Source organism: Rhipicephalus microplus, chromosome 1, assembly GCF_043290135.1.
Source record: "Rhipicephalus microplus isolate Deutch F79 chromosome 1, USDA_Rmic, whole genome shotgun sequence".
Classification (NCBI taxonomy): domain Eukaryota; kingdom Metazoa; phylum Arthropoda; class Arachnida; order Ixodida; family Ixodidae; genus Rhipicephalus; species Rhipicephalus microplus.
In genome coordinates, this window is record NC_134700.1 from 82,924,060 (window position 1) to 82,939,672 (window position 15,613).

The 15,613-nt window shown below is 47.1% G+C and overlaps 1 protein-coding gene across 1 annotated transcript in view; it reads right to left on the reverse strand.

Moving 5' to 3' along the window:
- Positions 1-1,161: 1,161 nt before the first annotated feature.
- LOC142765480 (uncharacterized) overlaps positions 1,162-15,613 on the reverse strand; it is a 53,590-nt gene continuing 39,138 nt past the window's right edge. Inside the window, exons 2-5 of the mRNA XM_075866528.1 lie at positions 4,633-5,573; positions 3,027-4,215; positions 2,418-2,510; positions 1,162-1,442 (exon numbers count right to left, since the gene is read on the reverse strand). Coding sequence (XP_075722643.1) covers positions 1,162-1,442; positions 2,418-2,510; positions 3,027-4,215; positions 4,633-5,573 — 2,504 coding nt within the window. The remainder of the gene's footprint in view (positions 1,443-2,417; positions 2,511-3,026; positions 4,216-4,632; positions 5,574-15,613) is intronic.

The following is a 15,613-nucleotide window of genomic DNA, read 5'->3' on the forward strand; positions in this document are numbered from 1 at the left end:
GCTTGTCGTCCTGTGTCCTCCACTGAGCAGGATCACGATAGCGGCGGAATCTTTCTGGTGCAGGAGAAGGCGCTATGGTACTGACCCGAGGTTCCGTCAACGAACACACAGGCTGCAGCCCAACGTTTGCCAGCTCCTCTCTCACGACCTGTTGGATCAACGAGATCGTTGGTCGATCATCAGATGGGCGGGTCAGAAAAGACGGAGACGCGGCCTCGATTTCTCTACGAACGATGCGAACCACACTTTCGTTGTTATGTGGTTGACTGCATGGCGGCTGAAGGTCCTCGCAAGATGACGTAGCGGCCGTGTTCGGAAGTCGCAAGAAATTCTTGGCGACCCGGCGACTCTTCAGCTCTTCGAATCGGCGGCACTCTTTGATGATGTCATCAATGGTGGAACAGTCTTTGGAAACCAGTATGTTAAAAGCATCATCTGCAATGCCTTTAAGTAAATGGCTTACTTTGCCTTCCTCGGACATGTTGGGGTCGGCACGATGGCAAAGGGCGAGAACGTCAAGGATGTAGGTGACATATGATTCGGTCGTAGTTTGTGCCCGACCAGAGAGTTCTTTAGAAGCGGCCCGCTGGCGTCCGACGGCCTTACCAAACAGGTCACGAAGCTTCTGTTTGCAAGTATCCCAGCTGGTTATGTCCGCTTCATGAGCCTCGAACCACGCGCCAGCTGTTCCGCAGAGATAGAAGCCAACGTTGGCGAGCATCATCGTAGGGTCCCACCGGTACACTGCTGCAAACCGCTCGAACTTCGGAATCCAGTCGTCAACGTCAACATGGTCGGTGCCGCAGAAGTTGCCAGGGTCGCGCGGTTGCGTCAATACGACCGGCTGTACAGGCTGCGCCGGAGTCGCGGCTGAAACAGGAGCGGCAGAATTGGTTTCTGTTGCCATGGTCGGGCAGTCGAGAACACGTCCGCTTCGAAGTTCCGTCTTGCGTCGTACCCAGCACCTCCACCAAAATGTTGCGAATGTATTTACTACTTTAGAGTAGAAAAGTACTCCAGCAGTCAAGATGGCAGCCGTTGTGTATATCGAACAGCCCAAAACGTCGTCGTCTTCTTCTTCGCACCGCCCGCATAGCTGCATAGCCGCGAACCCGCAACAATATTTACACTACATACACACTGTGCTATACACACAGGCAACTAGTGGGTCTGATAGTCCTTGAGCCAGACCGGTGGCCGGCGCTCTCGGGACGGCCGATGGGGATGCTGCACGGCCGGAGATGGTAATGAGCTTGTAGAGCTCTGTAGTACGCCAGGAGACCGCGATTGCGGCCCAGGAGAAGGCGGCTGCAGCATGGCAGGCTCCGGTACAGGCAGCTGCGGATCAGGAGCAGGCGACTGCGGTACGGCAGACTGCAGTACGCCAGGAGGCGGCGGCTGCGACCCGGGAGAAGGTGGCGGCGGCAGGGCAGGCTGCGGCCCTTGAACCGGAAGCTCTGACTTAGGTAGCTCCGAACGTTGGTATGGTGGACTCGTGCCCCTCTCAGGAACCCGGGAAAGCTTGGAGGCGTTTCATGTGCGGCCGTCTGCAAGTCGGAAAGAGGCAGGTCTCCTCTTCCCCAACACCTCAGTTGGCGAGGAAAAAGAGCGTTCCCCCTTGAAGCGAACGGACGACTTCTTGATACGAACGAAATCATCCACAGCTATCTTTGGCTCCTTAGCAGCTCTTTTGCGGTCTGTGTACTCCTTACTGCTTTGCTGTTGAAGCCGGACCCTTTGGCGCAGTCGCGCCAGTTCCTTTGCTGGGTCTTTTGCAAACGCTGGTGCCGAAAACCCTACAACATCCAATATGGTTGAGGGCATTCGCCCATGCAGCAGAACTGCTGGGGCAACTCCAGTGGTAGCCTGTGGAGTACAGCGGTAAATAGAGAGGTAGTCCGTAACTGCTTGTCGGATAGGTCTCCTTTCGAGGAGTGAAACCTGGATGAAGTTCTTCAGAGTTCGATTGAACCTCTCGACTTGCCCATTCGCCTGGGGGTAATATACAGACAAATGAGACAGCTTGATGGCTCGGTTTTGAAAAAAGGTTACAAATTCACGTGAAGTGAACTGCGGCCCATTGTCGCAAACAATCTCTTCCGGGTATCCTTCACGGGCAAAAACACTGGTTAAGAAGTCTTTCACGGTGCTTATGGCCACTTCGCTGCAGAAATATATCTCTGGCCATTCGGAATGGTAATCGACCAGTGTTATAGCAAATTGGCTATTGTGAGGTGCATGTTCCAATGGGCCAACAATGTCTAGGCCCAGTTTCTGCCATTGCCTTTCAGGCCAGTCAATAGGCTGCAATGGCGCTGCCGATGTTTTGGCAGACTAATCTGCCTCCAGGCAGATGTGACAGTTTTTCACGGCAGATTCAGCTTGCTTATCTATTCGTGGCCACCAGAATAGCTCACGAAGTCGCGCCTGTGTGCGCGTGATGCCCGGATGTGCCTCGTGGGCAACGGCGATGAACTGAGCCGTGAGTGAGGACGGAACAACGAGGCGTTCTGCGCGCAGTAGAAGGTCATCAACAACAGAAAGTTCTTAGCGCACAGAGTAGAAAGGTTTTGCTTCCTCTGGTATGGACTTTTGTGGTGGCCAAGAACCAAGCACGAAAGACTTGACCGTTTGCAGACAACCATCGTTGAGGACGGCTTGCTTGAATTCTTCCTTCGTCACGCAAGCCGACTAGACCAACGACACAATTTTTTCATCCTTGGCCAGCTGTGCCTGCGCGGCAGGAGCTGGCAGCCGAGAAAGAGAATCTGCCACCGTGTTTGTGGATCCCTTGCAATACTCGACAGTGAAATTGTAGCATAGGAGTCGCGCATTCCAGCGTGCGATTCGAAGTGGCCTTCTGCCACGTCCTTGCGAAGACAGCAACGATACCAACGCCTGATGGTCCGTTCGAATCTTGAAATGGCGACCCCAAAGGTAAGTGTGCCATCGTTCGCACGCCCAAATGCATGCCAACACTTCGCGTTCGCCGACCGAGTACTTTCTTTCCGCTGGTGACAAGGTACGAGACACGAAAGCCACTGTGCGGAGCTCATGGCCATTTTGCTGCTGCAGAACGGCTCCCAGCCCACAGTCAGAAGCGTCGGTCGACAGGATGACTGGAAGTGATGGATCGAACATGTGGAGAACTGTACTTGAAGAAAGCATTTCCTTGACCCTCCGGAAACTGCTGTCTGCTTCGGCTGACCAGATGAATGGCTCATTCTTGCGAAGCAGAACGCGCATAGGCTCGACCACCTGGGCCAAGCGGGGAACAAACTTGGAATAGTATTCTACAAGACCCAGGAATGAACGGAGGGCAGCAACATCTGTTGGCACTGGAGTGTTAACTACCGAGTCTACTTTCTTTGGAAGCGGCGAGATACCTTGTGCAGTGACCTTATGCCTTAGGAAAGAAAGTTCTGGAACGTCGAAGACCCATTTGTCGTTCAATTCCAGGCCTGCGAACTTGATTTTCTGCAAGACCTTTGTTAGGTTCAAAAGATGTTCTTCTGCACTTTTCCCAAAGACTATCACGTCATCAATGTAGAACAACACACCAGGGCAGCCATCCAGAATTGTGGCCATCATCTTCTGAAATGCCGCTGGGGCAGAAGCTAACCCAAAGCAAACTCTCTTGAACCGAAAAAGTCCTTCATGCGTGATGAAGGCTGTCAGGTCTCTGCTGTCAGGGTGCAAAAGAACCTGATGGTAGGCAGAAGCCAAGTCAAGTTTTGAGAAGTGTGTCGCGCCTACCAAGGCATGAAGGAGTTCCTCTGTATGAGGCAACGGGAAGCTGTCTGGTACAATAGCCTTGTTAGGCTCCCGAAGGTCAACACAAATTCTGATGGTGCCATCTTTCTTGTCAACGACAACAATTGGCGAAACCAATTCAGAAGCATCGATGCGTTCGATGATGTCAAGACTCAGCAACCTGTGAAGTTCATTTGACACTGGTTCCCGAAGTGAATATGGAAGACGGCGCAGCTTCAAAGATACCGGCTGAACGCCTTGCCGAATCTTGACACGATGCGTGAACCGCTTAGCAAGACCCAACTCGGGACTGAAAACTGAACCGAAGTCGTGTTCCAAGGCTGGCGGAAGGTTTGCTTGCCTGGGTTGCTCTATTGACTGCATCGGAATGTGACAAGGTGTCGGGTCATTAACACGCGGTGGCGGGGCAACGGACGTGTGCAGGCACTCAAGGGTGGAGCCCTGTATTCGAAGATTTAGGGCCTTAATGCCGTCAAGGCCTATCACACAAGTTCCTTGGCGAACGATGTAGAAAAGAAGTGGTGCAGAGCGCCCTTTAAACTGACCGTCTGCCTGGAAACAGCCTAGCACGGAAATTGGGCGCTTCGAATAGTCAAACAAAGTGACATGCGGAGCTGGGAGGAGCAAACCGCTTTGAAAATGTTGGTGAAATTCTTGCTCTGATAGAATTGAAACAGACGACCCTGAGTCAACAAGGAATGACAACTTGACATCCGCTACGCGTACTTGTATGTAAATTGCGCTGCGAGCGGGATGCTGCACAGTCAAAACTTTCTCAGAACTTCCCCCTGACAAAGCATCGTCATCGATGCCAACTTCACGAATCCTGCCTTGCATTTGACGCTTGCGGTTGCATACTTTCTGAAAGTTGCCTTTGATACCGCAAAACAAACACTTCTTTCCCTGCGCAGGGAACTGTGACGCTGATGCGCGGTGATTCCGCGAGCCGCATCGGAAACAGTGTGGTGAAATGGACCGGCTATCTCCGTCTCGCCGAGGGTGGCGGGGCCCCTGCGGCGCACGCGAACCGCTAGCGCTTGGAGAGTTTTGCTGAAAATGCGCTTTTGGCTGGAAATTGAATTTTCGCGAAGAATGCAAATACTGGGAACGACGCCATACAGAAACAGGCTCGACCGAAGCAGAAAATTCCTTCAGCTCTTCAGCTGCTTGCTCAAACTGAAGAGCGATCCGTACTGCGCTCTCGAACGAAAGGGAGGAACCCTCGAGCAGCAACCGTTCACGTACGCGATTGGAAACAACGCCGGCTACAAATCGGTCCCGCAGAGCATCATCTTGTGAAACAAATGAACAATGCGAAACGAGCTCCCGTAAAGCAGCAACAAAGTCATGAACGGACTCGCCTGCGTGTTGGCTGCGGCGGTGGAAACGATGATGCTCGACGACGACGTTACACGACGTGGAAAACTGCTGCCGTAAGGCGCTGAGTGCAGCCTCGTACTCGTCAGTAGCGCCCGCGGGAGGCTTCTCTTGTACTTCCGGTGCTGCGGCGCTTCCTGGTGCTGCGGCATTTGACCCTGCAGGTAAAGTCCGGTAAACACGCTGCCCTTCCGCCCCCAAACAATGCAGAAGAATGGGCTTGCGTCGCGCTGGTGGGAACTCAGCTGCTCCGGACGCTAGAAGGTAGACTGTTAAGGTCTGCTCCCACTCGTCCCATGGAAGTGACGGCCGGCCGGGCGTCGGGAGGAATGGCTGCGGCGGAGCAAGGCCGGAGAAACTCATGGCGGGGCGGACACGGACGACACTCGATGCTGAAGGTAGCTTGACGTGTTTATCCCATCCTCGTCGCCAATGTGGTGTTTGCGAAAGACGTAAGAAGCACCGGCAGCACCACCGTACAAAAAAGACCTTTATTGTACGCAACACATCGAATATATACATAAAAGACCGACGCGCCCCCTGGGGGTGAAAGAACACAAAGTAAAAACCGAAACTGAATATAACAAGGGGCTTAACTTCCTTGGTTGCAAACATGAAAGGGCACACACAACCCCACAGAATACCTGTCTCAAGTGGTGGTTTCAGTATGTGAACTAGTTTGTGACTACATGCCCATACCATTTTTAAAGATCACTGAATGCATGTAATACCTGCTGAAACTCGCTGAATGAGGGCAAGTATGTGACGTCAACTTCAGCAGCTGGCTTTTCTTTCTCAGCAGGGAATTATCCGTCCATTTGGACAGATGTTTCAGCAGCTGGCTTTTTTTAGCGGGAAAGATTCATTCATTAGAACAGGTGTTGAGCCACCGAGAGGCCTGAAACCTCTGGGAGCTGTGGCACTGAAGCAACAACGATTGAAGCTGCTACTGCAGCTCATGTGATGAAGCACCACACTGTGTCTGCGCTGCAGATTCTGTGGTGAAGGCAGCTGCTGTTTGTAAATTGGCAGAAACGAGCACCTTCAGGGTCATGTTCATCTGTGTAGCTGAGATGGTTATGAAACACTCAAATAAACAAAACTTCTTCCATTGGTGTCATGCCCAATCTTTCACCATCATGCATTGCCTCCTGCTAGTTTTCTTTGTTTAGGAGGAGCTGAGGTGTGAATCCTGTAACTGAACAGCTACTGTACAATTTACGCCTCATGCGTGCATTTTTAAATATTTAGGTCACCTTACCAACGGACCGGCATTCCACTGTCTTCCGAGTTGCCACTGTACTCGGGGTTACCTTGCGCACATTCTTTTGTGTGGTTGTCAAGATATGAGATGGTGAAAATAAACATATTATGTTACACCTGCACTTTTGATAAACTATATTTTATACATCGCACTGTCCTTGTGGTCATGTAGTATTAAAATCACTTCATATAATATAGCTTGTGTATGTTTTGTACAACAACAATACGCTTAGGAATATTATAATTCTGCTGGTTTTTATGATAACTTCCCTGGTGCCAAGTTATGTTTTAAAGAACACCAAATCTTTTCTCATCTGGGAGCTGAGAGCTCTGGAAATCAAGTTGCCTTATCCAGCATCAGCTAGTTGCACAGTGTGTGGCAGCATAAAAAGGTGTTACTGAGTTATCTTCCATAATATGCGCCAATGCTATTAAACAACTATAAATTCCACTTGAACGTTTATGGAGTGCCAATGTACACAAACAGAGCAAGACTAACTGGCTAGCAGCAGAAGGTACGAAGATTGTGCCACACTCTCCGACATTTTTCTGGGGCAGTGTTTGATGCTGAAAAGAGCAGCAATTTCTTTTACCACAGTCGGAATGGATGACAATGGTATTAAGGGTTGTCTTTGCATTTCCATTAACACATTTTAAGTGCAACAATTGCATATAGGTAGCATGAATTATTTTATGTGTGTGTACTAAAACATGTTGTCGAAAAATCTTGTGTAATACTCAAAGAGGCTGGACAGTTTATTGTATTGGTATAAAAACTACTTTGGCATTTTTTCACATCTCGGATTGAATAAGCACATTACTCTGCATGCAGTTCAACTAATTAGCAGTTCCTTTTTGGATGAGCTGCCAAGTTCTTGTTAGATGTGAAGCCAACATTTCATTGCACTGCTGTGATTTGGTATCATGCATTATGACGTAAACAGATGGAGTAGTGCAGTTATACAATTCTTTTGTTAATAGACACTGTGGTGCAAAAATTTCTCGGCTTCTTTGTTTTCCCGCATGATAAGCCACAACGTAAAGCTGCATGCTTATAATCGGCCCCGCAAGCAGCCATAAGCTTCTTGGATGAATTTTCCCAAGCACAGTCGAAGAATTAAACCACCCGTCAATCAGTACGCTTTCTATTGCAAGGCTGCTTTTACAAATACATAAAAGTGCACTCACACCAGCAAATAAATGAACAAATAAAACATATGAGCCACAGTTGAAGCCTAAGCATCAACGCACTTTAGACGCCGGCACTGCAAGACGGTTTGTTAGCGCGCCCTGCTATTGCTATTCGGCATGAATAAAACACGAGTAATCGGACCGTGGCCTATCAACGCCGTCAAACACGTGTTACACTATTGCGGGGCTTTCTTTGAGCTGATCATGTATAACATGAATGCCGCACATTTGAACCTGCATTTTACAGCTGGCCCTACGAAGTATCATCATCATCATCATCATCATCATCATCATCATCATCAGCCTGATTAAGTTCACTGCAGGACAAATGTCTCTCCCATGTTCCGCAAGTTAAGCCGGTCATGTGCTAGCTGCTGACAATTTATACCTGCAAACTTCTTCATCTCATCTGCCCACCTAACCTTCTGTCTCCCCCTAACCCGCTTCCCTTCTCTGGGAATCCAGTTAGTTACCCTTAATGACCAGCGGTTATCCTGTCTACGCGCTACATGCCCGGCCCATGTCCATTTCGTCTTCTTTATTTCAACTATGATATCCTTAACCCCCGTTTGTCCCCTAATCCCGTCTGCTCTCTTCTTATCTCTTAAGGTTACACCTACCATTTTTCTTTCCATTGCTCGCTGCGTCATCCTCAATTTAAGCTAAACCCTCTTTGTAAGTCTCCAGGTTTCTGCTCCGTAGCTAAGTACCGGCAAGATACAGATGTTATATACCTTCCTCTTGACGGATAGTGGCAATCTACCTGTCATAATTTGAGAGTGCTTGCCGAATGTGCTCCACCCCATTCTTATTCTTCTAGTTACTTCAATCTCGTGGTTAGGCTCTGCGGTTATTACCTGCCCTAAGTAGACATAGTCTTTTACAACTTCAAGTGCACTATTACCTATCTCGAAGCGCTGCTCCTTTCCGAGGTTGTTGTACATTACTTTCATTTTCTGCAGATTAATTTTAAGGCCCGCCTTTCTGCTCTCCTTGTCTAACTCCGTAATCATGAGTTGCAATTCGTCCCCTGAGTTACTCAGCAATGCAATGTCATCGGCGAAGCGCAATTTACTAAGGTATTCTCTATTAACTCTTATCCCTAACTGTTCCTATTCTAGGCTTCTAAAAACCTCCTGTAAGCACGCGGTAAATAGCATTGGGGAGATTGTGTCCCCCTGCCTTACACCCTTCTTGATTGGTATTCGGTTGCTTTCTTTATGAAGCACTATGGTAGCAGTTGATCCCCTGTAGATTTCTTCCAGAATGTTTATATATACTTCATCTACGCCCTCATTCCGCAGTGTCTGCATGATGGCTGATATTTCTACTGAATCAAACGCCTTCTCGTAATCTATGAAGGCTATGTATAGTGGTTGGTTATACTCTGAGCATTTCTCTATTACCTGATTGATAGTATGAATGTGGTCAATTGTTTAGTAGCCTGTTCGAAATCCTGCTTCTTCCTTTGGTTGATTGAATTCTAATGTTTTCTTTACTCTGTTAGCAATTACTATGAAGTATACCCTTGTACAAAAAGGCAGCCTTGCATTTTATAATCAGTTTTGGAAATCGCGAACCGGCGAAAGTCTTTCAGCGTGTATATAATTATTGTGAAGTGGGCCACATTACATTGAAGAGACACAGTCATTATAGTTAAAATTAACGTGGTTACAAAGTATTTTCTGAACGCACCCGTGCGAACCGCGCTTTCAGTGCGTGTCGCACGATCCGGATCGACCGTGAACTTACCTTTTTACCAGGAAGGAACAAAAACGGCAGTGCGTCAGATTTGAGGGGATGCCTCTTCACATCGCCGCACAAGCAAGGAATTGCGTTCGTAGTCTTTTAGCTTTAAGTGGCGACCTCATACGCGTAAATCCCGCCGCCGATCTTATAAGGGCAATCCGATGCACAGCAGCCACTCGGTGCGCCTGTTGTTCTTTCCCTGGCGCACAGTGTCGCCCCTTCACTTGTCACCAACCAACGAATTTGCAGTCCACATCGTGTCAAAGGTGATTCATGGTGTCGCCAGTGTATAGGTGTTCTGTGGTGCCACAACAACCGCGTGATGCCCACTCGTTGCGCCGCTCACATGGAGCGTGTTGGCACAAGGTGTGGGATCCAAGCAGACAACGTTCGCCCTGTGCCGGAAGTTCCGAAGCTTAGTTGTAAACTGCGATCGTCTTCTCTTTCTTTGTAAAAAAAATTAAGGAAATAAATCGTAATATGTTGTACAAATTACGAACAACGTTTGTTTCCTGTTTATTATAAAAAAATGCCTGTGCTGAATGTTCCACAGCCATTCTGATCGCCTGAAAACGATGACGTAAATAGGGCAGATCGTGTCGCTTCTTGTGTGGGTGGTTGAAAACGCGTTTGGCTGAGTCGCAGCGATCTGCAGCGATCTCTAGCGATTCGCCGCTTTAAATCTTTGCAATAAATTACACAGTTTATGCAGAGAGCTCAAATCGGTCTCTCAATTACCGTTGGGACTTGGTCTACCAGCCGAATGTGCTAGTAAAACCGCCAAAACTGTTTCAGGGTCTCTTGAACACACAACCCAATGATGCTCCCTCAAAAGCTGTTATGTCGCACCGAAATCTGCTGCCTTCAAAATATGCACCACATGTGATTTCCGACATACCACTCGGGACGATCCCTAAGCTGATCGTGCTACTTTAGATCCCAGCGTTAACAAAAAAGTTCAAAATACTCCCTGGTGGACTTAAACATTTCACTTTGTTGTATATTGACTATATGTACATACATACAGTGCACATTTTGCAGATGGCTCAGTCACGCAGAGCACCTCAGCAGAAGCTTTCACTGTGCCTCACATGGGAATCACTTAATACTTCAAAATAGCAAACCAAACATCCGATACTGTTGCTGAGCTGACCGGCGTCGGACAGGCTGCGTGCTACATTTTACTGCAGAGTCCAGCAAAATGGGCATTATTTTGCGACTCCAAGCCGGCACTTCAGCTAATTAGAAACTACATGAAGCAGGACACTGCACACAGTTCTCCGGTGTATGGCATAATGAATAAGTTGAATAAGACATATCAATCCAGACATACCATTGCATTGCAATGGATTCCCAGTCATTGTGGCATAACTGGCAATGAACAAGCTGATGTAAAAGCGAAAATGTAACACACTAACGACGAAGTGATAATTCACTTTTCCTGATATGACATCAACGCCTTGCTGTCTAAAAGTATGAAGACATCTATGCAACGACTGAGAAATGATGTGGATTATCGCCACGAGCACACTTATAGGCTTGACTCTTGTTGTTGTTTTTTTCGCCTTCCGTTACGAGTAAGGGGAAGCCAGGACACGCTGCTACGTATGCTGGGGCTGGGTGTTGCATACACGTGACGACGCTTATGCAAGACTGGGCAGGAGGAAAATCCTAAATTCAATTCTTGTCACATGCCAAATGTCACATGCCAATTCTTGCCACATGCCAATCACCTCCTGTGCGCTTAAGATATTGTCTTTCGACTGCGCAAGGAAGGCGCAGTTGAAAGACAATCTCTTAAGCGCCTCACATATTACCTAGGGTGCCAACCTTTTCCAAAAAAGAAGCCTTTGGGTGCCTGGGAACGTGTGGATCATGCCCTACGCAGCTTAAAACAGCCTGCTCACATTTCTAAGAAAGGCAGGTTTGGATTGCTATCTTTAAAACATCTACTAGAGTAGAGACCTGTGTACATGTCCTATACTCCGAACGAGATATTGAGCGTGGTGACTCGTCGTGCTATCTCATTATCACCCCTCATCATGGCCTCCTTTTTCTCTTTCTTTTCCTTACCCCCGTGAAGGGTAGCAGGCTAGAAACCCACTTTTCAAGCCAACCTTTTCTCCTTCTGCTGACTAAACACCTTCGTCTGCTTCTTCATTGTCACAAGACAATAAAAAATTGCACAAAATTCCTGGTTAGTGTGTAGCGAATGCCAGCTTATCCAAAGAATGACGAAGGATAGCGTAGTCAATGTTGAGCTACAACACAAAAATTATGATTATTTATGACGTAGTTTCATTTCTGACTGATTATGCTGTATAATAACTAAAGCCACACGAGCCCTTCTACAATGTTTAAGGGCAACATCACTGTAAACCACCTGTGAAACCTGCACTGTGTGAGCGGTGTGTGTGCTATGTGCAATGTGTATCTCCTCTTCCACGCTTTCTCTCTCTTTTTATCTCTAATTTCCCTCTCCCCCGTATAGGGCAGCTAACTGAACTTAGTCTAAGTTACCTCCCCACCTTTCTGATATTCTTTTTCTCTCTTGAGAAATGTTATTTGTTTCACATTTCTGCGAACATAACGTCAGATCTTGGAATCGATTCTGCGTCATGAATGAGAAAATTGTTAATGCGACGGAACTCAACGTTTGCTCAATATGACTTGTCTGGCTTTTTGACCAAAACAAGGAAAGAATCGTAAGGCGACTTCATCTGTTCGATTTTGCCCACCCTTAGCATATCGGCCACTTCTTTCTCGACGAATTTTTGAGGTAAAGGGATTTTGTTAAAGGGTATTGCGACGTAATCAAATCTTCAGTTGTCGTTAGTTTAAGACGACACTGTAACGAATTCGTATTTCCTGGGACATCTGAGAAAATATTCTGGTAGTTTTCAAAGAGATATTGCACTTCAACAAGTTGGTTTGAACTGAGAGCAACAGATTTCCGAATGCTCGCAATCCCGGAAGTCTCCACCGTGATACTTGGAAGGGCATTATCGGTCACGTCTTCTACCACAACGAACGATGGCACCTCTGCAGGTAAGTTCGGTAGGCGCTCCTGTTATTTTTTAGCATGTTTATATGAAGGAGTTTTTTTTTGCGCGTACGATGTCAATCTAGCAGTCAAAGTCGTTCCTCTGTGCTGTGACTTCAAAAGGTTCCTTCCAGTACATAGGAAGTTTGTTGTGGTTTGTTGGAAGAAGATCCAAGGCTCCATCACCCACCATGAGATGGCAGTGACGATTCTTTCTGTCGTAATACCTTTTTATGAAGACGCTGAACCTTTTCAAGTACTCTGAGCGCCACCTGTGAGGTTCGAGACAGGCGTTCTTTGAGTTCGAGGACGTAACCATACACAGTTAGGTATCCTCATCGATCTCGTCTTTAGTCCAGAGTTCTTTAGGTAATGTCAATGGACCCCGTACTTGCTGGCCGTATATTAGCTCGAAAGACAAAAAACCAAGACTTGGTTGTGGAACCTCTGTGTATGAAAACAGCAGAGGAGCTATGTATCAATCTCATGGCTTTGGTTTTTCCTGGCAAAGCTTACGGAGCATCTTTTTGATAGTTACGTTAAACTGTTACACCAATTCCTTGCACATGGGAAGGTACAGAGTCGAACTCAGTAGTTTGATCCGAAGTGTAGGCTGTTTACCTCTCTCGTTAACACCGAGGTAGAGCATGCCGCCTGATCACAGAAAATTTTTTTCGGAAATCCTACACGTGAGAGCATTTTTTCTCGCTCTTGGGCGACACTCGCTGAATCAACAGCCGGCAACGGTATCACGCTAAGACACCGAGTGGCAAAAGCCCCCAGAGTGACGATATACTTGTTACTTTTTTGGAAGGTTTAATAAATATAATAAAACGGCAAAATAAAAAAGAATGCGTAATTCTAGGGCTTATTTTAACGCCATAGAGAGCTAACAGTTTTTTTCTGGGTAAGCCACTCCAAAACATTACCGATAAAGTGGCGTCGAATGCAAGTTCTTGCGTTTCTTAGCTGCAGATCATCTGTAATGGTTTTCGTAAGCAGAAAAGAAAACTTAGCCTATCTTTATTGTGCCTTGATGCCCTCGCAAAGAAATTTGACAGCTCATCAGTACATCGGTTTTTTCTTTGCACAATGACAAACAGCGCTCACCAGCGAAAACACAGCAACAACTGCGGCACAGCGGCTTTTGCCTACCACGTGAAACCATACACTCGATGACAGCGCCACTGCATTTTCATGAAGTACGTCTGGAGGTATTCGTCTATGCGCTACCTTTGGGGCTTCGAAGAGAGCAAAATCGGTGAAACTCTCCAGAAACTGGCTCTTTTCGCCACCCAAGCAGCCAGGAAACCACGCTGGCCGGCGCGCAAAAATCAGTTCGAAACCGATTTTTCTGCCACGCGGAAGCGGATACGGATTCACTGCGCTAGATAAAACCACGTGATATACCTAGACGGCCACAGATTCAACATGGCGGAAAAGGCGTCGGCAGTGGCCCACATCGACTCAAGTTGCAAACTACCCATGCAGCACGACGATGCTCGACGTCTTCAACAAGGACGCCTTCATGGAGAGCTTGGTTTGGATTACTATCACTGAGAACTCTAGAATTTATAATGGAGAACTGCACTGGTAGATCCGGAGTGGCTGCCGAAATCCCGAAGTGAGCACTCATTTTGCGCCTTGCCAGATTTGCGAGTGGAATGTGAATGCCTCGCGTGATGTCACTCCGGAAGCTGTTTACGTAGAGGGTCTAACTTGCCTTAATAAAGCTAAGCTACCGCGCCTTCAAAAGAAAAAGAAAAAACACAGGGACATATTCACCCGCAAAGTATGTAAAAATGAGTAGTGATGCCTTCATCTGTTAACTACTCAGCCGCAGCCAGTAGCCGAGTGGCCACGCCGCAAGTCAAAATCAACAAGATCTGCAACACCTTCAGGCGCGAAACATTCGTTTACTTGTCGAAAAGCGTACCTACAAACTCATAACTATAAGTTACACGGAGTGCAAATGTTCCTACCCTAATTGAATGCGCTTCAACCGGGCATCTGACTGATATGTACTCCTTTTTTCTCATGAGTTCAATATAGTGTAAACAAGAGATATGCTCCTTTTTGCTGATAAGCTCAGCTTAGAGTAAACAACATTTTTTTTCATTAGGCTCCGTAGCTCAAAACTTTCCCACTAACTGACGCAGAGTGTCTGACATCTGTTTAGTAGATATAAATTGAAGGTTGACATATAGATCAAGCCTCTTGTGTACGACGGTCATATAGCTGATTATCACGTTTGTTTTCGAGTGATCTGTCGTAACGTGAACCGATTCGTATACATGGTGGTGCACCGGCCGTTATCGACTAACTTACTTCGGTTAGTTCTGTTTTTCTAGTGGCAAATTCTTACGCGCCTCATCAAACAGAGGAATTAACCACCAGCGACCCACGCCATCAACTACGAATGCTGCAAAACATTATTACGTGAAGACATCTCAGATCGATAAAATTTGTGACGGCATCGTGTCGTCATTCAGCGTGTGTCACATAATGGTGTCATTCCCTGACAGTCACTTTGCGTTACCTCCATGGACTAATCACAATGTTCGTGTAAAACCTGGTGACATGCACAAACCTTGCAGTGCCTTCGGTCATTGGGGCTGTGCAAAACCACATTAGGTACAGAAAGCTTTCGGAAGGGAGAAGAGGAGGGTCAAGGTATCGGATGAAGACAAATATGAACATGGCTTTGGACGTCCAGTCGTTTCAGGCGGATAGGATACCCTGTGTGTGTGTGTTTTTTTTCGTGTGTTTTACTTTCACGGTCATTTCTCCAAAATTTAGAGGAGTCATAAATCTTGAGAGTGGTGCTACTGATTATCAGGTTATCAAGCTCTGGTGGAGAATAATCATCAGACCACGCATCGTCAGAATTATTTCTGGCCGAACAAAGTGAACTCGTGCTCCAAACACCATATTGTCAGTACTAGTCTTCATGCCAGTCTTAAGCATGTCAATTTAGGAATGTCAATCTTACCAAGTGAACGAGACTCGAGAGTTATGCGAGTTAATTTTTACCTTTGGTACCACGACGTTCCGCTTTGCACAAAAATGCTTCAAACAGCAGACCACAGAACACTGTAATTTTAGCAAACCAATTGCATGAAGTAAAAGGAGTCACAGCTTTACCACAAAGGCGAAGCAATGAACGCAAACGCAGCACATTGGAAGGCCACGCGCAACATGGCCAGCAGATAGAAA